Source organism: Pelophylax lessonae (genome assembly GCF_965119305.1).
Source record: "Pelophylax lessonae genome assembly, chromosome: 5".
Taxonomy (NCBI): domain Eukaryota; kingdom Metazoa; phylum Chordata; class Amphibia; order Anura; family Ranidae; genus Pelophylax; species Pelophylax lessonae.
The window spans coordinates 276,818,898-276,843,476 of record NC_138772.1 but is presented as its reverse complement, the minus strand read 5'-3'; the positions used below and the strand labels follow the sequence as shown (position 1 = coordinate 276,843,476).

The 24,579-nt window shown below is 41.0% G+C and overlaps 1 protein-coding gene across 1 annotated transcript in view; it reads left to right on the top strand.

Annotated features, from left to right (window-relative positions):
- TMEFF1 (transmembrane protein with EGF like and two follistatin like domains 1) overlaps nucleotides 1–24,579 on the top strand; it is a 311,438-nt gene that overhangs the window by 212,168 nt on the left and 74,691 nt on the right. The window contains exon 5 of the mRNA XM_082258289.1: nucleotides 15,880–15,976. Coding sequence (XP_082114415.1) covers nucleotides 15,880–15,976 — 97 coding nt within the window. The remainder of the gene's footprint in view (nucleotides 1–15,879; nucleotides 15,977–24,579) is intronic.

The window sequence follows — 24,579 nt, the reverse complement described above, 5'->3', positions numbered from 1 at the left end:
TCGGATTTTAATAGACCTTTTTGGTGGTGATGCACAGGGTCGGTGTGCCCTTTTCTTGTTGTTTTTCAGTGTATTTGGATACCTTTGGTCCTGAGGGGTCGGCAAGACCTTAGGTGGTGTCAACAAAGACCACACAAGACCACACACTTTCTTGCATACCACTCGAGTGCAGGAGAAATATTGTTTTCAATATTACCCAAAGTACAGGTTTCGTTCTAATTAGAAACACATTGGCCAACCTTTTCTAAGCACTCTAACCTAATCTTACATAGAACACTGCCCACCCCACACACAGATGCTTACTTACCTCCCCCTGACAGAGAAGGCCTTTTGTTCTTTTGTTCACATCACTTGGCCAGTGGGATCATGTTGTTGTTTGTTCAATTATGCTTAAAAAAAAAAAAAAAAGATCTTATTATGTTCCTTTTGGTATAGGAAATGGGATCCCAGAGCAGCGAAGCCATTTTTAAATTCATGCATAACTAGCAATCAAGTATGGGCAGCTTAAGGGACAATTTCACCTTGCCCATGTGAATAGTCTTTTAGGTAACCCCCATTTATTTGAGTGCAACCCATCTTGTAAAAACACTTGCTTTCTTTATCTCCGTTTTTGTGTTCTTCACCGTGTGGCCCTTGCCAACATTGTACTTTGCAAGGTAAAAATCCTACTTGGTTTCATTTCCTGCTGCACACCCATGTCGTGACCCATTCATTCTTATGGGTAAACTGCACTTATGGCAGCCTCCAGCCACAGGGCCAAAATTTGTATATGCAGTATGAAGAGGACTCAGCCAAGACCTTTTCCTTGAAAAGGTTGTACAGTGTTGGGCAAGGTCATACAGTGGAGATTGCTGCAACTGATAAGATAAACATTTTACCAGGTAGGTTGCAGGTAGGTGGGGGTTACTTCATCAAATGTAAAGTTGTCCTTTAAAGCTGTCCATTGTTATTAGTGGGCTGTAGGGGCACGCTGGCACAATCCAGCTGATAGAATGTTTTTATACAGACTATCACACAACTATGTGCACACCATTACTAATCTTTGGGGACATTGAAAAGACAAGAACTCACTGCTCAAGGTGGTGTAATTGCCTGATGACTCACACCGGTGCATGCCCCGGCTCGCCTCCGTGAAAACTTGATAAAGGAAAAGGAATTGGCAGCACTCCAGATTGAGTCAAAATCCAGATTTATTGACTGGACATCCAAATATGACAATCGTGACAAGGTAGACGCGTTTCACACACTGACTGTGTGCTTAATCATAATGGTAATGATTAAGCACACAGTCAGTGTGTGAAACGCGTCTACCTTGTCACGATTATCATATTTGGATGTCCAGTCAATAAATCTGGATTTTGACTCAACCTGGAGTGCTGCCAATTCCTTTTCCTTTATCAATCTTTGGGGAAAACTATAGTAACTGGCCAAAAAGTATTTTATTTGGTCATGTGCCATCACCATCAAGGTCAGTTGGTTGGGGGTGCCTGGTGCTGTGCTCTTGTTCATTCAACAACATACAACATAGCTATTCCTATGGATACCTAAGGATAAGATGATGTAGCTTGATCTAGGTAAAGACATAAAAATGACAGACCAGTGTTGAATGTATTAGAAGCACTTTTTTTCAGTAACAACACAGATATTGATCTATATCAATTGCTGTTGATATGAGGTATGATTTGAACTGTACAGTGAAGAGGACAGTACACTATACTGTTAATTCCACTGTCGTAGTTATTTTAGAAGCTGTATGCCACTAAAAGATTTAACAAGGACTGTCACTCAAGAGCTTCTTTTTTTTTTCCAAAGTTCAGTGAGTGTTTCGACCAGTGCAATTCCATAAATTTATTATGTCTTACACCAGGCAATTACTGTCAGAATTTCCATATGTCTAGCAGCAAGGGCTGTAATTTTTATAGTGACACTTGATTGCACTTTTTCCAACAAATTCATTTGATAATTTAGTGACCTTAAGAAGTATGACAGTTTCTGCAGTTATTTGTTTGAACACACATTTTCCCTCCAGTTGATATAAACCTACAATAAAATCTTATGTTGACATTGAAGATAATATGAAATATTATTAATGTCAGCCCCTACTCTCCTTTATATGTACACATGCGTTGACCCATGGCAATGTTTTTTATGGCTAATCACACCCTTCCCTTCTTCTACTCATCAAGGGCACAGCATGCCATCGTTTTTTGTGATGCATATACAGGGATGATTTCATAGCCTAGAAAATGGACATTTTCCAAGAACCATTAGTAGTAATCTAGTCGGGGCATTAAAACCAGTGTGTCCCAGTTGTATGACCTTTAGGCAGACTCAATGATGTCTGTACAGCGCATTCCTTTAGCATGCCGAATTCAGTATGTCTGATCATTTCATGACCTTCACTGACTTATTATTTAAATGATGTAGGAGTCATTTGCCTTTTGGTATATAAACTATACATTTGACATTTGGTGATGATTTTGCATACGATTCCAATATCAGAGAAACCTTTCACCCAACACAGGCATCTACTAGTCAGACAATATCATAGACATATCACACAGATGGTTTATTGAAAAGCTTGCCTTATCTTTGCACAAACCAGAACAAATGGGTTTCGGCTCAGCTGATAAACATGTTGTCTGTCATTGGCTTCTCATAGTGGTATGTCATGACGGATAATTGCAACTATTGCATAAAAATAGCAAAACATTTAATTGTGTTAGTATATGCCTCTGGTTATTACTGATGGTCCAAATGCTGATAACTCAGATGTTATAAATCATGTTTTTATTTATTCATATAAAAAAAAAAAAAAACATGGATGTTTATTCCAAAAAAAACTTGCAAACTACTGGTAAATATTTGCAAAAACATTGTTAATGGCCTGCACCATGCTTAATGAAGTTATCCACTGGGTATTTTTTCCTAATATAGCACCATACATTTAGTGGTTAGATAATTACTTTTGAGTCTCCCACACTAATTTAATGTACTGTGCTTCTAACATGTGCAATAAGCAGAGCTGTGTAATTAATAAAGCATGAATCAACTCCCCTATGTAAAAATTGCATGTGATCTTTAGGTTTAGACCACTTTAAAGTGTACCAGCAGAAGACTTTCAGCTAAAAAAAGACTTCAGACACCCCTCCTCAGTACAAAAAAAGGAAATCTGCCTTTTTAAAATATAGCCAATTTCGACATTATGAAAGCAAGAAAAAGTCTTTAAAAGAAATTGCTCAGTCCGTGTTAACCACTTCTGGACCTGGAAGGTTTTACCCCTTTAATGACGGGGCCATTTTTTGCGATACAGCCCTGCATTACTTTAACTGACAATTGCGCGGTCATGCAATGCTGTACTCAAATAAAGTTGATGTCCATTTTTTCCCACAAATAGAGCTTTCTTTTGGAGGTATTTGATCACCTCTGCAATTTTTGTTTTTTGCTCTATAAACAAAAAAAGAGCAACAATTCTGAAAAAAAAAATAAAAAAATATATATATACATATATATATATTTATTACTTTCTGCTATATAAAATTTCCAATCACAAAAATTAAAAATCAAATTTTTTCATCATTTTAGGCCAATTTGTATTCTGCTACATATTTTTGGTAAGAAAAATCCCAAAACGCTTATATGGATTGGTTTCCGCAGAAGTTATCGCGTCTACAAACTAGGGGAAACATTTATGTAATTTTTATTTATTTTTTTTTTTTTTACTGGTAATGGCGGTGATCAGCGATTTTTAGCAGGACTGCAACATTGCGGTGGACAGATCGGACACCTGACATTTTTGACACTTTTGGGGGGGATCAGTGACATTACTACAGTAATTAGTGCTAAAAATATGCATGGTTTCTGTACTAATGACACTGGCATGGAAGGGTTAAGACCAGGGGCGATCAAAGGGTTAAATGTGTCCCTAGGGGGGTGCTTTCTAACTGTGTGGGGGATAGGCTTGCTGCATGAACACAGAGACCTGTGTTCGGTGTTCCTAAATAAGAGGAACACAGGATCCCTGTGTTCATAACTGACAACAGCGGTCTGCTGTGTGTACAACGACAGACCGCCGTTCTGTCTTGACAGGGAGCAATCGCGGGTGCTGGGCAGCACTCATGGCCACCAGGCCCACTGATTGGCTCCCCCCTGTAGCCAATCAGTGCGTGTGCACCCCAATAGCGGTCCCGCGAAGCAATGTACATGTGTGTCGTTTCGTGGGACAGGGCCGACCTGCCGCCGTAAAACTACAGCGGCTGGTCGGCAAGTGGTTAATCAAAGTGCCGACCTATATTTTGTAATTTATTTTCTTGTAATTGTGTATGTATATGGATTTGGTGCTATTTTCTTTTTTGAACTACTTCTCAAATGCAAGTCTCTTTGACTTGCAATCCTTAAAAACAATGCACTCCATGTGTTATCTAAACAGCTGTAAAGCAGTAAGGTAAATCCAGTGTATTAGCTGCTCCAGCTTGCCTCTTTATATTTTTCATATTAATCCAATAACAAAAAAGAGATTAAGCTTTTAATTATATAGGTCATGTTAAAATTACTTTAAAGCCTAATTGTAGGCTAGGTTTTTACAGCTTAGGCAAAGTCAAGGAGTATAAACAGTTGCTCCTGTAGTAGCACTTTTGCGCTACCCCAAACTTCCCTACCCCAGAACCCGCTGAAGATCAGTTATGCTTACGCCCCTCTGCTGTTTGGATCACCGTGGCTGTGATTACACAGAGGGTGTATCAGAGCAGCGAAGATAGACCACTATTACTCTTACCTTGTGCAGTGCACCTTGAGTGCAGTGGTCCTCAGGTCCTCATCTTCAGTAGGCTGGCAGGGAAGGGAAATTTGGGGTAGTGCAGGAGTGCTATTAAATGAAAGCAATACTATTAAGAAGTTAATTATATATGCTCCTTGACCAAAAGCTTATACTACTTTTAATTTGTAAGTTAAACATTCCAATTGTAAATCAAACTATGTACCTACTAAAAAAAAAACATATTCCCTAAAATGATCAATTATAGTTAGTGTACATCTGTTATTGTCATATGGTAGGGCGACCAGACGCCCCGGATTCCGGGGAGAGTCCCGGGACTAAGGACCAAGTCTGTCCCCATTTTTTTTCCCAGATTGAGGGCCAGACTAACGTAGACAGGGCATCCGATGCTGACTGAGAAACAGTCTGGCAGCTCGGATGCTGACACCCCTGCTGGACGATTTCACTGCCGCTCCTGCTGCTGTTCAGTGGAGGAGAGGCAGAGCCAAAAATTGACAGTGGGGAGGGCTGAGACTGGGAAGTAAGCAGATGGGGGGGGGGGGGCTGTTTGTATGCAGAGGTGAGCTATAGATGTGGGGGCAGAATGGTCCCCTGTGCATAGCAAACCTCTGAACCCTGCACTCTATGCCTAACACCCTCCTTTATATTATGCAGTCCTGTGCCCAGCACTGTGTGTATTATGTAGTCCTGTACCTAGCGCCCTGTGTATTATGTAGTCCTGTGCCCAGCATTCTGTGTATTATGTAGTCTTGTACCCAGCGCTCTGTGTATTATGCAGTCCTGTGCCAAGCACTCTGTGTATTATGTAGTCCTGTACCTAGCGCCCTGTGTATTATGTAGTCCTGTGCCCAGCACTCTGTGTATTATGTAGTCTTGTACCCAGCGTTCTGTGTATTATGTAGTCATGTGCCCAGCACTCTGTGTATTATGTAGTCTTGTGCCCAGCACTCTGTGTATTATACAGTCCTGTGCCCAGCGCTCTGTGTATTATGCAGTCCTGTGCCCAGCACTCTGTATATTATGTAGTCCTGTGCCCAGCACTCTGTGTATTATGCAGTCCTGTGCCCAGCGCTCTGTGTATTATGCAGTCCTGTGCCCAGCGCTCTATGTATTATGCAGTCCTGAACCCAGCGCTCTGTGTATTATGCTGTCCTGTACCATTTGCCAATAAAAAAAAAATATGTCCCTGAAATTTGATTTAAAAATTACACTACCTTACACTACGGAGTGTAAATTGGTATAAGGAATTCTGCTCTGGCAATGATAACCACACCAAATGAGGCCAAAGTACATTTGTGTGTGTGTTTTTTTTTTAAATGTTGTTTGCTTTCATGTTTTCTATATTTTATTAAATATAAAGTTTTGAAAATTATCCACTAGAGGGATCAGCGCTCAGTTCACAATCATTCAGCATTTAGTAATTGAACCCTGTAGATAAAGTGTGATTCACTACCACTTGTGTATATAACACGGTAACAGCAGGAAGAATTTGCCTGCATATGCAATAAGTAAATATGGTTGCCCCAATGCAAACAGGGGGCTTAAAATGTTAACACACATTATTTACATCTAACTGATCTCTAATGGCTGCAGGTGGTTGGTGCTAACTACAGAAGCAGCAGGTATTTTATCATTAAAATGGAGATTTAAACATGTCATGGATGTATATCTATGAATAGTGAGTGTTTACAGATGAGTGTTTCTGAACAAAGAAAATCTGTTGTACTGAATGGAAATTACGGTATTTTGCGTTAAGCTGCAGAAACCCATATGCCAAAAAAATAAACCAGGGTGCCATTATAGTTATCCGTAATGATCAGAAGAATGGCGAGATTATCACATTTCATTTTATTCGATAATAGATTATTTTCTCCCCCTCTTTTTCTCTTTCTATATATAAACTCACTGGCCACTTTATTAGGTACATCTAGTACGGGGTTGGGCTCCCTTTTGCCTTCAGAACTGCTTTAATTTTTTGTGACATAGATTTAACAAGTTGTTGCTCAGAGATTTTGGTCCATATTGACATGATAGCATCACACAGTTGCTGCAGATTTGTCAGCTGCTCATCCATGATGCAAATCTCCCTTTCCACCACATCCCAAAGGAGCACTATTGGATTTAGATCTGGTGACTGTGGAGGCCATTGGAATACAGTGAACTCATTGTCATGTTCAAGAAACCAGTCTGAGATGATTTGAGCTTTGTGACATGGTGCATTATCCTGCTGGAAGTAGACATCAGAAAATGGGTACACTGTAGTCATAAAGGAATGGACATGGTCAGCAACAAAAGTCAGGTAGGCTGTGGCATTTTAATGACGCTTTTATAGTGTTTATGCCAAATTCTGACCCTACCATCTGAATGTCACAGCTGTAAAATCAAAGACTCATCAGACCAGACAACGTTTTTCCAATCTTCAAGATCTTCTGACAAGAGTGGTACCCAGTGTGGTCTTCTGCTGCTGTGGCCCATCTGCTTCAAGGTTTAATGTGTTTTGCGTTCAGAGATGGTATTCTGCATACCTTGGTTGTAACGAGTGGTTATTTGAGTTGCTGTTGTCTTTCTATCATCTCGAACCAGTCTGCCCATTCTACTCTGACCTCTGACATCAAGGCATTTTCATCCACACAACTGCTGTTTACTGAATATTTTCTCTTTTTCGGACCATTCTTTGTAAACCCTACAGATGCTTGTGCATAAAAATCCCAGTAGATCAGCAGTTTTAGAAAAACTCAGACCAGCCCTGCTGGCACCAACAGCCATGCCACAGTCAAAGTCACTTAAATCCCCTTTCTTCCCCATTCTGATGCTCAGTTTTACATTCAGCATTGATTGGCTGATTAGCAATTTGTGTTACCAAGCAATTGAACAGGTGTACCTAATAAAGTGGCCGGTGAGTATGTGTGTGCACCAGTGCGGGCGCATACATGAGTCCCGCTGCTGCGTCCATTGACACAGACAGCAGGACTCGGCCCCACCCACCCGACTTCTGTGTCACTGGATTTGATTGACAGCAGTGGGAGCCAATGGCTCCTTCTGCTATCAATCTATCCAATGAGGAACAGATACAGCGACTGTAGCCTCTGGGCTTGTGCTTTTTGCTGGAATGATCGGGTTCAGGTAATAAAAAGGGGGGGGGGGGGGGCTCTTGAGCCGCTGAAGCAGAACAGGTTTTTCACCTTAATGCATCTAATGCATTAGGGTGAAAAACTATGAGACTTTACAACTCCTTTAACCACTTGCCGACTGCCTAACGACGATTTACGTCGGCAGTCAGCCCCTCACAGGCAAAGCGACGTGAGGCTAAAGGGAGCAAGCGGGCCCCCCCCCGATGTCCGCCGGCACTCGCGATTGTCCGTTAGAGCGGAAGAAAGGCAGGCGGCTAATGTAAACACAGCCGCCTGTCATTCTCCCCTGTGTAAGAATGGAGATCACACCGTTCTGCTATGTAGGACCGTTGATCTCTATTCTTACACCATTTGCCACATCCAATCACAGTTAGAAGCACGCCCTTAGGGACACACTTAACCCCTCCCTCTCAAATAAAGTTAACCCCTTCCCGGCCAGTGTAATTTTACAGTAACAGTGCATATGTATAGCACTGATTACTGTAGTAATGTCACTGGTAACCCCAAAAGTGTCAAAATGTCAGTCAAGTGTCCGATTTGTCCGCCGCAATGTCGCAGTCCCGCAAAAAAAATCGCAGATCGCCGCTGTTACTCGTTAAAAAAAAAAACAACAAAAATGACAAAAATCTTTCCCTTAGTTAGTAAACGCAATAACTTTTGCGCAAACCAATCAAAATACGCTTTTTGCGATTTTTTTTTACCAAACATAGATAGCATAAAACAAATTGGCCTGAAATGTTAAAAAATTTTGATTTTTACATTTTTTTGGGGGGGGATTTCATATAAAAAAATTTGAAAAATATTGTTATTTTTGCAAAATTGACGCTCTTTTTTTGTTTATAGCGCATGATCAAAAAATCGCACAGGTGATCAAATACCACCAAAAGAAAGCTCTGTTTTTGGGAAAAAAAGGACGTCAAATTAGTTTAGGTACAGCGACGCACGACCGCGCAATTGTCCGTTAAAGTTACGCAGTGCCGAATCGCAAAATAGGCCCTGGTCAGGAAGGGGGTAAAATCTTAAGTGGGCTTAAGTGGTTAATGACATCCCAGTCTTAGTCTGTAGGGTTCAACATTGAGTTTGCCCACACTTTGCAACTAGAACATCTTCAGCTCTTCTGGGAAGGCTGTCTACAAGGTTTAGGAGTGTGTCTATGGGAATGTTTGACTGTTCTTCCAGAAGCGCATTTGTGAGGTCAGGTATGTTGGACGAAAAGGCCTATCTCACAGTCTCTGCTCTAATTCATCCCAACGGTGTTCTATCGGGTTAAGGTCAAGACCAGGCAGGCCATTCAAGTTCCTCCACCCCAACCTCGCTCATCCATGTCTTTATGGACCTTGCTTTGTGCACTGGCGCGCAGTCATGTTGGAACAGAAAGAGACCAGCCCCGAATTGTTGCCACAAAGCCAGAAGCGTGAAATTGTCCAAAATGTCTGGGTATGCTGGCGCATTAAGAATCCCCTTTACTGGAACTAAGAAAACTAACTGGAACCAAACCTAACCCCTGAAAAACACCCCTCCACCATAATCCCCCTTCCACTAAATGATTTGGACCAGTTTCTGCCCGTGCTTCCAGAATCGCAGCAATATGTGGAACACAGTTTGCAATGCCATTACTTCTAACAGCACCCCAATTGCAGTGCGATAAATCCCGCTGTTCTCATGACAAATCGCAAAGCTGTTGCGCAAAAGAAACCCCTGCTTCTTTTTGAGCAACAAGCATTACGCAGTGCAATTGTGCAGCAATTGCAGCGCAATTTATCATGTGACAACCGTGGCAAAATCACACCACGAGATGCCATTAAGCCCCCGTTCACACTGGGGCGACCTGTGAGGCGACCTGGTCGCCTCACAGGTCGCCGCAGGTCACCTCCCATAGGGAAGCTGCGGACCCGTTCTGATAGGAGTGACACAAGTCGCTCCGACTCAGAAAAAGGGTCCGGAGCTTCTTTGGGGCGACCAGGAGGCGACCGCCATAGACTTCAATGTTATGAAGTCCGTGGCGGCCGCTCCGAGGTCGCGGCGCGCTGCTCGAACCGCGACCTCGGAGGTCGCGGTGCGAAGTAGCGTCGCCCCAGTGTGAACGGGGGCTAAAAGTAATTGCATCGCTAACGCGTCATGCAGTTCCAGAACATCCAGGGGTAAATGGAGTCTCATTAAAACTAAACAAGGTGCACATGTGTGCCCATGTGAAATACTCACATACCTGGATTTTAAACACTTTGGGGTTGATTTACTAAGGGCAAATGAACTGTGCACTTTGCAAAGTGTAGTTGCTCCAGAGCTTGATGAATGGGCAGTAGCTTTGCTGACCTCCATCATCCAATCAAGTTCAAGCAAAAATGATGTTTTTTTGGGTTCTTTTCCTTGCATGTTATTGGTTATGCTTTGCAAAGTGAATCTTTACCTCATTTACTAAGCTCTGAAGCAACTGCATTTTGCAAAGTGATAAATGAACCCCACTCTCCACAGCACACATTCCCCACCCCAAGAGCAGACAACCAAGGATTTTTACAGTATATCATTTTCATTTAGCATTTTTTGGAAATATGTCAATACAATGAGTTAAATAAAAATGAATCATAAGCATCCCGAATTTAATTTCTAATTAGCCTGCATAATCATACTGCTTTTAAAATAGCAGAAATGACAATATTTATAATAATACATTTTACAGCATTTTATGATGCAATAAACTTGTCATATTTGTGGTTGTACATAATAAAAAGCTGTTATGTCCCTTAATATACGGCTGTGTGATCAGGGAGCAATATATTCAATTTGTAATGTGGTTTCTTATTAATTTAATAATATACAATAGGAAAATAAAAACATATATCAACTGGAGCTCTTAATAAAGAGGAGCTGTAGATTTTTTTTATATATTTGTTTATTTATGGTGGTTAGTGCTAAACAATAAAACATTTTAACTGCTTCAGTACTGGGCGCTTTCACCCTCTTCCTGCCCAGGCCAATTTTCAGCTTTTAGCGCTGTCACACTTTAAATGACAATTGTGCGATCATGTAATACTGTACCCATATTACATTTTTATCATTTTTTTTTTCACACAAATATAGCTTTCTTCTGGTGGTATTTAATCACCGCTGGGTTTTTCATTTTTTTTTTTTTTTGCTAAATACCGTATTTTTCGCCGTATAAGACGCACCGTCATATAAGACGCACCCAATTTTAAAGGAGGAAAATCTAGAAAAAAAAGATTCTGAACCAAATACTGCAGTAAAATATTTTATATCAACAGGTGATGGTATAGGCATGGCATAGGCATGGTACAGGCATGGCACAGGTGTGGGTACAGGCATGGCACAGGTGAGGGTACAGGCATGGCACAGGTGAGGCTACAGGCATGGCACAGGTGAGGCTACAGGCATGGCACAGGTGAGGGTATAGGCATGGCACAGGTGGTGTTTTAGGCATGGCACAGGTGATGGTTTAGGCATGGCACAGGTGATGGTTTAGGCATGGCACAGGTGGTAGTTTAGGCATGCCACAGGTGATTGTTTTAGGCATGGCACAGGTGATGGTTTAGGCATGGCACAGGTGGTGGTTTAGGCATGGCACAGGTGGTGGTTTAGGCATGGCACAGGTGATTGTTTAGGCATGGCACAGGTGATGGTTTAGGCATGGCACAGGTGGTGGTTTAGGCATGGCACAGGTGGTGGTTTAGGCATGGCACAGGTGGTGGTTTAGGCTTGGCACAGGTGGTGGTTTAGGCTTGGCACAGGTGGTGGTTTAGGCATGGCACAGATGGTGGTTTAAGCATGGCACAGGTGGTGGTTTAGGCATGGCACAGGTTGTGGTTTCGGCGTGGCACAGGTGGTGGTTTAAGCATGGCACAGGTGGTGGTACAGGCATGGCACAGGCTCCTCTCGTCCTCTTCTGTCTCGGCGGCTCTTTCGGCGTCCTCTCTCGGCGGCTCTCTCTGTCCGGCGGGAAGGAGATCGGGCGGTGACGGTGCGTGACTGACGCGCGCATCGGCACCGCCCCCACAGGACTCAGCACAGGCAGCAGGAAAAATGTTCATTTGCCGTATAAGACGCACCAACTTTTCCCCCCCCCAGTTTTGGGGAAGAAAAAGTGCGTCTTATAAGGCGAAAAATACGGTAAATGAAAAAAGACCGAACATTTAAAAAAAAAAAAAAAAAACATTTGTTTTCTTTGTTTCTGTTATAAAATTTTGCAAATAAATAATCTTTCTTTATAACTATAGACTGAAATGTATTTTGGTACATTTCTTGTGAAAATAACCCAAATCGGTGTTTAATATTTAGTCTACAGGAAAGTTATAGAGTCCACAAACTATGGTATATATGTTTGTAAATCGATCAATCCTGATGTACTGATCTCATTTCTTGGGGCCCAAAAATGCCTTTGACCCCTTTTTGGAATGTAGACAGTCAAAGGTATTTAATAAGAGGCATAGCAATTTATTTGAAGCTGTAATTATTTGTCACAATTTTTTGGAAAATTAAGAAAAATAACATTGTTTTTCACAATTATTATTATTATTATTATTATTTTTTTGTACATACTGTTACCAGTGCAGTACAGCACCATTATATAACTGGTGTGGCAGTTATCAGGGACACTGACTGGTGACAGTATGTAAAAAAAAAAAAAATTAATAATTTTCTTTTCTTTTTTTAGTGCATTTTTTTTTCTTTTTTACAATTTTATTTTAACACACTGAATAGAGCAATACAGCGTTACAATATTAAGTGAGCGGAGGGTGAAACTGTCCATGTGATGTCACACCACCACGCTATTGTTTGCAGTGGCAGCGTTTTTGATTATCATTTGGTGGTGTGAGCGGCTATATGTCCCCCCAAGAATATCTGATTAAAGACCTAGTGTTGAGGATACAGATGGTGTTGCCCGGATCCATCCATCCCTGCTGAGCTTGCTTGCTGCATAGTGTATGGCAGTCTTGTCGAACTCCATTTGATTGTGGGCTGCATCAACAGTATGGTTGCCCTCAAAGGGCTGGTTGTATGTAGGGTGTGCTATATACAGAGTGTCGGTTCAGTAGTGTATTAGGTACAGAGTGCAGTTTAGGATTACACTACGTGCCGAGTTTAGGAGTGTGTCATGTACAGAGTGCAGGGTTCAGGGGCGTGCTATGTACAGAGTGCAGTTCCAGGGGTGCCGTATGCACAGAGTGCAGGGTTTAGGGGTTCACTATGCACAGTGTGCAAACCCAACCCTCCACCCTCAAAGCTTCCACTCATCTCTCTCTCCTACCTTTCCCGGCCCTAATACCTCCTTCTTTAGGCGGCTCTGCCTTCCCTTGTAGGGAGATCATTCTCTTTCTCTCAGATTCTAGAGATCTGTCCCCACCGTGCCCCTCTGCGAGTATATGCAGGGATCTGTTAATTCCGGGAGCTGCTGAAAGCAAAGCTGTCCTTTCTAAACTCAGAAGGCTTCCATGTTTACAAGTGACAGTGGTAGGTGAGAGCCAGAGGTGGTAAAATTAAGTACTGCCATATTTCACTTGCAAAACTGGGTGCGAGGGCCACAGGGCAAGGCCTGGGGGGCCGGATTCAGCCCGCAGGCCTTGTGTTTGACATCTGTGGTGTATGGGAATATACACCTTTTGGTGAGTTTGCATTGCATGTGGGGGAAGGAAGAGTGAAGTAAGGATTTAAATACATTTGTCACGAGCATGGGTGATTACCTTTATTACTTAATAGTCAATTACTACACTATGAGATTTTTCTTTCTTATGGTTGAGTGTCATTGCACGTGATTCTGAGGAGGTGACAACATTAGATATTAGACGTAAATACACACTAAGAACTACACCTGCATTGAATTGCATGAAGTGTATTGGCTCTTCTCTTGAAGAGATAGCATCTGCTTCTAGTGAGTTTCCATTTTTCCCATTTTGCACATTTAAAGAGGAGCATTGATCTTTTTTATGGACTCTATATTTATGGATTGTTTTAATCATTGGAAGCACTACAATTTTGTTTTTTAAGTATATATCCCATAGTTTGTAGACGCTATAACTTTTGCGCAAACCAATCAATATATGCTTATTGGGATTTTAGCTGCCAAAAATATGTAACAGAATAACAGAATACATATTGGCCTAAATTTATAAGAAAATGCGATTTTTTGAAATGTTTTGGATATGTTTTGTAGCAGAAAGTTAAACATATTGTTTTTTTTTTTTTTTTTTCAAAATTGTCAGTTTTTTTGTTTACAGTGCAAAAAATAAAAACTGCAGATGTGATTATATCCTACCACAAGAAAGCTCTATTTGTGGGGAAAAAATGATATAAATTGAGTACAGTGTTGCATGATCGTGCTATTGTCAGTTAAAGTAACGCAGTGCTGTATCACAAAAAATGAAGAGGGGTACATTTTCTGGAGGTCAAGTGGTTAAAGTAGACCTAAAGCTGTTAAAGGAGGGGATGTGCCCTCCACCTTCTTTGCAAGCAAAAAGTGCAAATGTATGTTCATACAGCCTGCTAGAAAGCATGAAGATAGTGCAGAGCTTTTGTATTTGAAATCCCAGCATGCTTTTTTAAACAGAATGGAAGAGATGCTTATTTTTGTATGTATTTTTGTATGCTTATATAAAAATATATGATAAATATATGAAACAAATGTCAGTTTCTCAAAAACATATACACTTCTGCTTTGCAGGACTGGGATCCCTGGTTCCCTGTTTCCTGCTTCCGGTCTCCCCCATGGAGTTTGCATGTTCTCTCTATACTTGCGTGGGTTTCCTCCAGGTACACTGGTTTCCTCCACCCCTCCAAAAAAACATGCTGGTAGGGGATTGGCTCATGTCTAAATTAGCCCTTGTATGTGTGTGCATGTATGTATGATAGGGACCTTAGATTGTAAGCTCCTGGAGGGCAGGGACTAGTATGTAAAAGTGCTGTGTAAATTGTTGATACTACAGGAATGCCTATAAAGAAATAAAATAACAAGAAACATTAGAGCTTTCTATTCTGTTTCTGGATTTTTTGTGCTGTCCGCATTGTGGTTGGGAGATTTCACTTCCTGTCCCAGAGACACAAGAAGATGTGCAAGGAAATCTCTCCAAAAGAGTTTTTAATAGAACAGATGTCCTGGGGAAGCCGTCATTTGTGACAAAACGCGTAGGTTTCTACGTAGGTTGTACATAGCCTTTGACTAACATCCTGAGAGAAGCACTACATTTGCTTAATCCATTGATGTCCTTATGTTGAGTTGGATGCTGATGTTTTTACATATTCTGGTAAGCGCATAGCGTATCTCCAGCATGTCACATTAACGGCGGAGAAAGTCACTATTTATGGTGGTGGATTCATTTCTTGTACACGGCACCCTGTACTGGACCTCTTCTGCTGCTGTTTGAACTTTTCTTTTGGTTGCAATTGGGCACAATTGTGTCAATCATTGGGACATTTATTTGTTTCATATGTTTATTTGTTCTTGTATTTATCAGTCAGTTAGATCATTTCCACATCTCAGATATAGCGCGGCTTTCCTTTTACATAAAACATTTTTTACCTTAATGCAAAGAATGCATTAAGGTAAAAATGTTTTTAGCTTTAGATCACTTTAAACTATTGGACTTTCCATCACGTTCTGTCCCAGTGCTCCCCAGGACAGATAGGGAGGGTTGTGGCCCAATTACACCAGGTCATTGCAGTAATACACGTTATGTACATTGGTACACTGCAGTGCCGTTCGCTGTGAATTGTGACCTAATGTCCTCTATAAATAAATGTCAGTGGTGGGTCTGTTTTTCTGCAATTTAATTGTTTCTCAGTATTCAGCATCAGAAATTCTGAGCGCCCCATTCAGCTTCACATGATACCAGTGTGTATATAGCCTTTGACTAACTCTTTTGTTTTTTCTTCTCACTGTTCATGAGAGTGCTTAAGTGATATTTATGTGCTTTCATTTAGTAAATCTGTACATGAGCTCACACTGAACTGGCCACTATTTATTTGCAGAATATGAAGGATCTGGAACTGAGGTTCACCGGAAACATCCGAGATGTGGAGTCTGCAAATATGGGGCTGAGTGTGATGAAGATGCTGAAGACATAGGGTAAGGAAGAGGTGTCATTAGATCATAGTCTGCTCACTTTCACTGTAGAAATAGCATATCTTTTGTTTACTTAAAGGTTTACTAAACCCAGGACCCTGCATTTACTATATCTGGTCACCCACAGTACACAGAACATGGACATGCAATGGTTTTTGTAAATATAAACTGCAAAATACCTTTTCTCATCAGCAGTATATAGCAATCTTGCTAATTCTATCAGTGTCTGGTTAAAGCTTGTAGGAGGAGTTTTCATTCTGCTCTCACTGTCCTATAAGACTGCAGGACTCCTGACCCTCTGTCTGGACAGTGCTGATTGGCCCTGTGCTGATCACATGTACTCTCCTAAGAAAAAAAAAAACCCTCTAGAATTATATACCAAACTGAGCATGTGCAACTTGTCAATTACGCGTTTTTAGGGTGTTCACCTCCCTGTGACAGCGAGTGGTAGATCCCCTCCCTGCACTTTCTGTCACAATTTGACCCCACAAGGCCACGTCACTCATTCACAGTTTCCTGTAAATGAATAGACAACAGGTACTGTCAGCCCTTGGGGGTGACAGCTTTTATTTCTCAATGAACTATGAGGACGCTGGTGAGCATCCGCCTAGTTCAAGTAACTGCCTGCCTGTATTAGAGGTATGGGCAGACAGTTATACTGAGAGTCTGCAGGAGCCAGACATTGCACCAGGGGTCACTCTTTTCATCATTTTCTTTCAAAAGGTATACTTACCCTTTAACATTTAGTTTTGGAGTAAATGGATTTTCCGAAACTATATACTCTGTTAGAAATTAGTTTGTTCCATCTGACCTTCAAATTCTCTCATCACTGCAAGGTAAAATTGAACAGCGATTTGATCTCACTAACCATAAGAAAATTTAACAAACGTTTTTGAAATTAAACTTTTTTAACAAAACATAACCAGCTTTAAAGCAGTATTAAACCAAAAACAAACATTTGTTATATTGCAGCTTACCAGTTCCTATTTTTTATTTTATTTCCTATATTTTTTTAGGCTTTATTTATTCTATTTTCATCTGCTGATCCAGCCAGCAAGTTTGTTAGTTTTTTACAGCACAAGCTCTCCAGCAGAAGGTGTCAGTTTATATGGATGAGACAAACCACTTAACGCTGCCATGGGTGATTAAAATTATCAGCATTTGTTTATTCATGTACATTGTTTATCCTAAAAGGAAAAAAAACCCGTTTGCTGTAACTAATGTAACGTGTAAGCCAGAGTTTGGCTTCAATTTGTTAATGTATCCAAAACTGCTAATACATTTAACACTGCCCGCCCCCCAAACTGACAATGCTGCTGTTTTCTGTGCCTCCTGTGCTCATTCATCCAGAGTTGTAACTCATTAATACAGGAGGTTTGTTACTGGTCAGATCACCAGGTGAAAACAGATAAAAAAAAAGCCAAAGCAAAGAAAACAAATGCAGCTACCACATCTAATGATCGGTAAGCTGCAATATAATACATTTTTGGTTTTGGGTTTAATACTACTTTAACCACTTCCCGCCCGCCCTATAGGCAATTAACGGCGGGAATGTGGTTGTATTATCCTGACCGGACGTCATATGACGGTGGCAGGATAATACAGCTCTGGGCGCCCCCCAGGGGCGCGCAGAGCGGCGATCAGTGATGCGAGGTGTCAGCCTGACACCCTGCATCTCCGATCTCGGTAAAGAGACTACTGACTTAGCTCTTTACCATGTGATCAGCCGTGTCCAATCACGGCTGGTCACATAGTAAAACAGGAACAGCCGTTGATCGGCTTTCCTTAGTTCGTGCCTGATAGGCACGAGTAAAGGAGCGCCGAACGGCGGCTCCCCTGACAGCGGGGGGGGGGGGGGGTCGGCACTGGTAATCAGATCATTGATTACCAGTGCAGACCCTCGGGGGGGGGGGGATGCCACTAGAACCACCAGGGCTGCCCACTATGGCCACCAGGGATGGCAATCAGGGCTCAGGGAGCCCCCCATTGCCCTCCCCATCAGTGCTGCCCGCCAGTGCCCTCCCTATCAGTGCTGCCCACAAGTGCCCATCATTGCCATCTTTTAGTGTCGCCCACCAGTGCCCATAATTGCCCACCAGTGCCGCCTATCAGTGCCCATTAGTGCCCATCAGTGCCGCCCGTCAGTGCCGATCAGTGCCGCCCATCAGTGCCCACCAGTGCCGCCTATCAGTGTCCATTAGTGCCCGTCAGTGCCACCTATCAGTGCCCATCAATGCCGCCTATCAGTGCCCAGCAGTGCCGCCTATCAGTGCCCACCAATGCTGCATATCTGTGCTACCTATCAGTGCCACATATCAGTGCCTATCAGTGCCGCATATCAGTGCCGCCTATCAGTGCCACCCCATCAGTGCCACCCCATCAGTGCCTCCTCATCAGTGCCTGTCAGTGCAGTCTCATCAGTGCTCATCAGTGCAGGAAAAAACTTATTTATTTACAAAATTGTATAACATAAACAAAAAAACTTTTTTTTTTTTTTCAAACTTTTCGGTCTTTTTTTATTTGTTTAGCAAAAAGGAAAAAACCCACAGGTGATCAAATACCACCAAAAGAAAGCTCTATTTGTGGGGGGAAAAATGACATAAATTTGGTGTAGGTACAGTGTTGCATGACCGCGCAATTGTCATTCAAAATGCAACAGCGCTAAAAGGGGAAAATTGGCCGGGGCAGGAAGGGAGGAAAGTGCCCTGTATTGAAGTGGTTAAATGTTTCATATACTACTTTGCACTCGCTTGAGGCCACTAGGCCTATTCTTCATTGTTTTACAAATATATATTTTGTTCTTTTTTTATCTGTTTTTCTTTGTTTTACTCATGTGCTGTAAAAAGTACACATTTTGTTGTGTTTTATAGTGAGTGTCAACATTTTTATCTGCTTTGCAGAAGATAATAGGCCTGATTTACTAAAGAAATTGTGCATATGCTATTGCATTCATGTCTCTGCAAACCCGATAGGACACACATTATTGCCTACGCACATGTAATGCACTTGTAGTTGCACACAATTATGATTCCATGTAAGCAGCTAATTTACTGCTACAGCAAGTGGCTACTTCATTGCAATAAAATTTAGATTTTTATCTTTTTTTTTTTTTTTTTTTTCTAAATGTCTATATAAATATGTTTAAATAGCAACAAGAGACATGCATATTTTATGCAGTTTGCAATCATAAAAACATATACTTATGCTGCCTTGTTTGTTGCTTTAAAGAGGAAGTAAAGTCTTCTTTTTTAATTGTACTGTAAGCATAAAATAAGGCTTACCTGTAGGTACTGAGACTCTCTCCTAAACTTGCACAGTTTAGGAGATATTCAGAGTGCATGCAGCCGGTGATGTCATTGGCGCATGCGCTCTGCAGGTCCGGCTTACTGTGCTGAGCCTGTGCCGTAAATAGCGGCTCCCGTGCGCATGCGCAGGAGTGACAATATCTCGGCCCTGGCCAATCACAGCACCGGAGCCCGTGAACCTGGAAGAAACACCCGGGAAGATGTCTGCCGTGTGCGGGCCGCTGCTTTTGGGCTTCATTCTAAGGTAAGTATTTCATAATGAGCTAGTATGCGATGCATTCTAGCTCATTATGCCTTTGTCTTACAGGTTTTTTTTCCCCAGGTTTACAACTGCTTTAACTTTAAAGTGTATGCTGTCGGTACATTAGGACTGATCGATTTTCAGATATATACCATAGTTTGTGGACTCTATACCCTTCTTACAGGCTAAATAATATACACTGATTTGTGTTCTTTTCACCAACAAAATGTAGCAGAATTCTTAAATTGATCAAGAAAGATTATTTATTTGCAAACTTTTATAATAGAAACAAAGAAAAACGAATTATTTCAGTCTTATTTTATTTATTTATTTTGCAAAAAACAAAAAAAACAATGATGATTAACCTCCCTGGCGGTATGATTATTTCGGATTTTAGGTGCTGAAAGCGGTACCATTATTTTGCATGTAATTCTTGAGAATGAGCAGCCCAAACCAACTATTTACATATGATTTTTTTTTTTACTGTGCGTTCTTCTTTATAACATCTTAAAGTTTGAAACACAAAATGTATAAATTATAATATAATAAAAAACTATAAATAAGTTAAAGTATGTATGTATGTATACATATATATATATATATATATATATATATATATATATATACTGTATATATATATATATATATATATTGTATATATATTTACGTATATATATATATATATATATATATATATATATATATACATAAAAAGTACAGTAAAACTGCAGGAAAGGGCACAGTGGGGAAATGTAATGTGAATTTATTTTATTTTGAATGGTATCAGTGTGTTTGGTGTGTTTTACATTTGAATTTGCCGCCGGTTCCACCCCCCTGCGAACGTCACGTCGCAGGAGACGGAAGTCGGGGCATGGAGAGGATCGGGAGAAAGATCCGCCGCCGCATACCACTCGCATACATCGGTGGATCCCGGTGAAAAGGTAAGTAACCTCTTTTACAGGATCCAGCGATGCTTCTGGCGGTACCCCGAGTGTGGCTCGGGGTTACCGCTTTTGGCTCTGAAATTTAACCCCGAGCCACGCTCGGGAATACCGCTAAGAAGGTTAAATACCACCAAATTTTTTATGTGAAAAAAAATGATAAAAATTTCATATGCATAAAGTTGTCATTCAAAGTGTGAAAGCGCTGAAAGCTAAAAATTGGCCTGGGCAAGAAGGGGGTAAAAGTGCCTGGCGCTGAAGTGGTTAAACTTAAAGGTTGCTCAGAGTAATAGGAGTAGGCTATAAGTAATTGAAATACAAAATAAAATGCTTATCCTTTTAAACCTTAGATGCAATTTAAGTAATTTATTCTCAAGGATTACAACAAAGACTAAACAGTCCAGGTTCAGTCATTTCTAACAGCTTAGAAATATTTGCCGTGTTAGTCCCCTTTCATACGGGCGCCTCCACTTAACAGAATCAGCTTGCTCAGCGGGGATCACTCTGCTTATTCCTGCTGAGCAGGCGGGTGACAGGTCTTGTCTGCTCCGTCGTGCAGAGCAGACAAGGACACAGTCCCTCTCTCCTCTATGGGGAAGTTGGATGAAAACGGACCGCCTGTCCATTTTCATCTGATCCTATCTGATCCAACCTGCCAGACGCATGGAAAATAGGACCACAATCTATCTAGATTTTGCGGACGGGATTGGATTGGATAGTGGCGGATGTCAGCAGACATGCCACCGCTGACAACCGCCGCTCCATAGGGGAGACTGCAAAGTCTGATCAGGTCTGCCTGAAAAACTGACAGGCGGACCTGATCGGACAGCCCCTGTAAAAGAGCCCTTAGAAGGTTCTCAGGCTGCCAAGAGTCTGGTGCTATAGAAAGTAATGGAAAAAATACAATGATTTCTGTGCCCCTGTTGCAAATTTATACACAATACCTATTGAGTACAGAAAGAAATGAGGACTTGTTTTAAACTGCTTTCATTGCTGGTTCAGAATATATAAACATTTTATTGGGCCTATTCCAGGCCCAGGTTCACTTTAAGAATGGGATTTGTTGAGTACGCTGGGTACAGGGGCTGCTGGCATATTCTGTGTGCTTTTATCTCTGTATACTGTATACCATGCTATTGCATAGTTTAACCACTTCAATACTGGATACTTTCACCCCCCTCCTGCCCAGACCCATTTTTAGATTTCAGCACTATCACATTTTGAATGCCAATTACTCAGTCATGCAAAACTGTACCCAAATGACATTTTGTATCATATTTTGAGACAGATATATTTCTTTTGTTGGTATTTAATCACAGCTGTTTTTTTTTTTATTTCTTTGCTATGTAATCTAAAAAATACATAAAAAGGTTGAAAAAAAAACACGATTTTTTTAGTTTCTGTTATAAAATTTTGCAACGAAATGATCCTTTTTCATAAATTTAGGCCAAAATGTGTTCTGCATATTTTTTTGTTAAAAAAAACATACAAACCAGTGTATCGTATTCCATTTTTGTGAAAGGTATAGTCTAAGAACTATGGTATATATAATTTAAAAATTAATCAAACCTGATATACTCACTGCTCATTTAGTTTCTTGAGGCCCTAAAATGCTAGAACAAATCACAGTAGTCATTATTAATGACAGCGTTGCTTACCTTTGTGACTGCGATCGCTGTGATTGGTCACAGCAATCACATGGTACCAGGGCCGCTCACAGTGGCCTGGTAGCGTGATCAGTTATCGACTGTGTCCGGTGGATACAGCGGTAACAGATCATGCCACTGCAAACCCCATGGGGCACGTGCGGCACATACTTCTGCTAGGACGCACAGGTACTGGGCCCAGAACAACAGAGCACCCGCCCGGCCGTTAATGTACATTGGAGGTGTAGTGGAGGTGCATTTTATTGTATACATGCTGATGAAATGTCTGTTATGTTTTGAACTTTTTTATAAATGGCTTCTAAATCATAAGGACATAGTTCCCAACATTTGAATATAATTAGGGGAAACTCTTTAAAGGGAAAAAGAAAAAAACGCATCCACCCACCTACCGCTTGCTTGTATGGCCAAACATTTGTATCACTTTACCCCTTTGCTTTTCTATACGTTCCACAGTGGCCAGGTGGTACATGGAAGAGAATGTGGGGGAAAATAAGCCACATTACTAGTGTCATTGCAATAACATTAAAGTTATACTAAACATACTATACAATGTTTAATTGACATTATCCCTTATATTTATGTATGAAGATCATGCCACTGTATAAATCTAAAATAAAAAATAACTAGGAAGAGGTTTCTAGTACTAGTCTAGTCTGCTGATGTAATAATCTGTGTCTGCACAGCATTGATTGGTGCTGTGCTGGTCACACAACATAAAAAAGGCTTTTTAGAATAGAGAAATAAAATAAATAATTAATGGCAAGAAAGTGTTTTAAAGCTTCATACAAATCTATATTTTATAGCAAATGTTGTTTTTTTTTTTACAATAACATGGTGTGGGCGGAGTTGATGTTGACTGAGAATAGCTTTCACTTTGTTTAAAGTGAAAAGAGATCTGGAGTAAGTTCTGCCAATCACAAGTTGTGTCACGCCACTCCAGCCAGTGTCTTTGGTGTGCCCGGAAAAAAAGGGAGGTGAAGCCTCCATCAATCACCATGCTATATCCCACTCCAAAAGGGTTTAGCAATATTAGGGCATAGAGGAGGAAGGAGAGAGAGGGGGGAGGGAGAGAATAATTTACCACTGTGTACACGCCCACATGTGTGACTCTATATTCACATGGGCTGCACAGATAAGAATAAGAAGGAAATTAACAGTTTAGAAGGGAACTGAAACTGGAGCATGCTCAGTAGATGTCAACTGCTGGTCTACACAATCTCAGGCTGTAGCGGAGACACAGACAAGAAAGGAGGGACAGTGAACAGCAGGACAGGAAGTGAACAGCATGTAATATGGCACACATTGACAGTTTTTGAGGATTTGGGTTTAATGACATTTAAACTCCTAGTGGAAGCAAAAATAAACCCCAGCATTGGTGGTCAGTGGCAGTAATATTAAAGCTCCCCTTTTATTAGTGGTCATTGGGAAAACAATTAACCCTCACCAAATTAATGGGTGGTCAGTTGTTTTTCTTATTTGATCACTCACTCCCATGATGTTGCCTCTCTGCACACTATGTCATATCAGGAACATAGTTCTACTGTCGGGGCAGGATCACGCTGCCTGGCAGTACTGTGGTTCTTCCTGGGTTGATTCAGAGAGCATTCCAGCACCCAGCAACCTGCTGCCACTCTGCACTGGTGCCAAATGTCCTGGGCCCTGTAGGACACAGACACTACAACACAGTGTTCCAAATGCTAGGACTGTTCTGCTATATCCAGGACATTTGGCAGTTATGAATAGTCTCATTTTGCAAACATTTCCAAATGGCTGGCTGCCATCTAACACATTTTTTATGGGTAAAATAAGCTACATACATACATGACACATCTTTACATTTAAGGCACAGCTATGATAATAACAATACAGCATATTGCCTTTAAGCTTGCTGGGCAACAATGATAAAATATGAAGGTACATTTTCAAAAAGAACTAGATGTTATAAATATATTTCTGAAATACAGTACATATATGCTGCCTTTCGCTATTCCCCGGGGTGTTTGTGGTCTAATAATGAACAAAACACTTTTAAAAATCCATACTTCTGGTCCGTGTGTGACATAGAAAACCAGCAGTCTCCATTAAATGAAGACATCCCTTTTGTATCTGGGTGTTGATAGATTTTAATGGCAAGCCACTATTAGGTGAGCCACTAATAGATCCTCACTAAAAGCTTTTATTCTTCATAGAGACTACAGATTAAAGAGGTAAACATAAGAACTAATTATCAAATGTCAGTTTTTATGTCATGTTTTCTCTCTTTGCCATAAACTGAATGCTATTAGATCAGTTTATCATTTGATATATAAGAACAGAAGGATGCTGGAAGTATGTGACATGTCCTAAATATTTCAGACAACGATGTCCAGTGTAATTGAGTTTACTGCACATGGACCAATTTAATGTCAGAAATTGAATGTGGAAAATGTATAAAACATTTAACCTCCCTGGC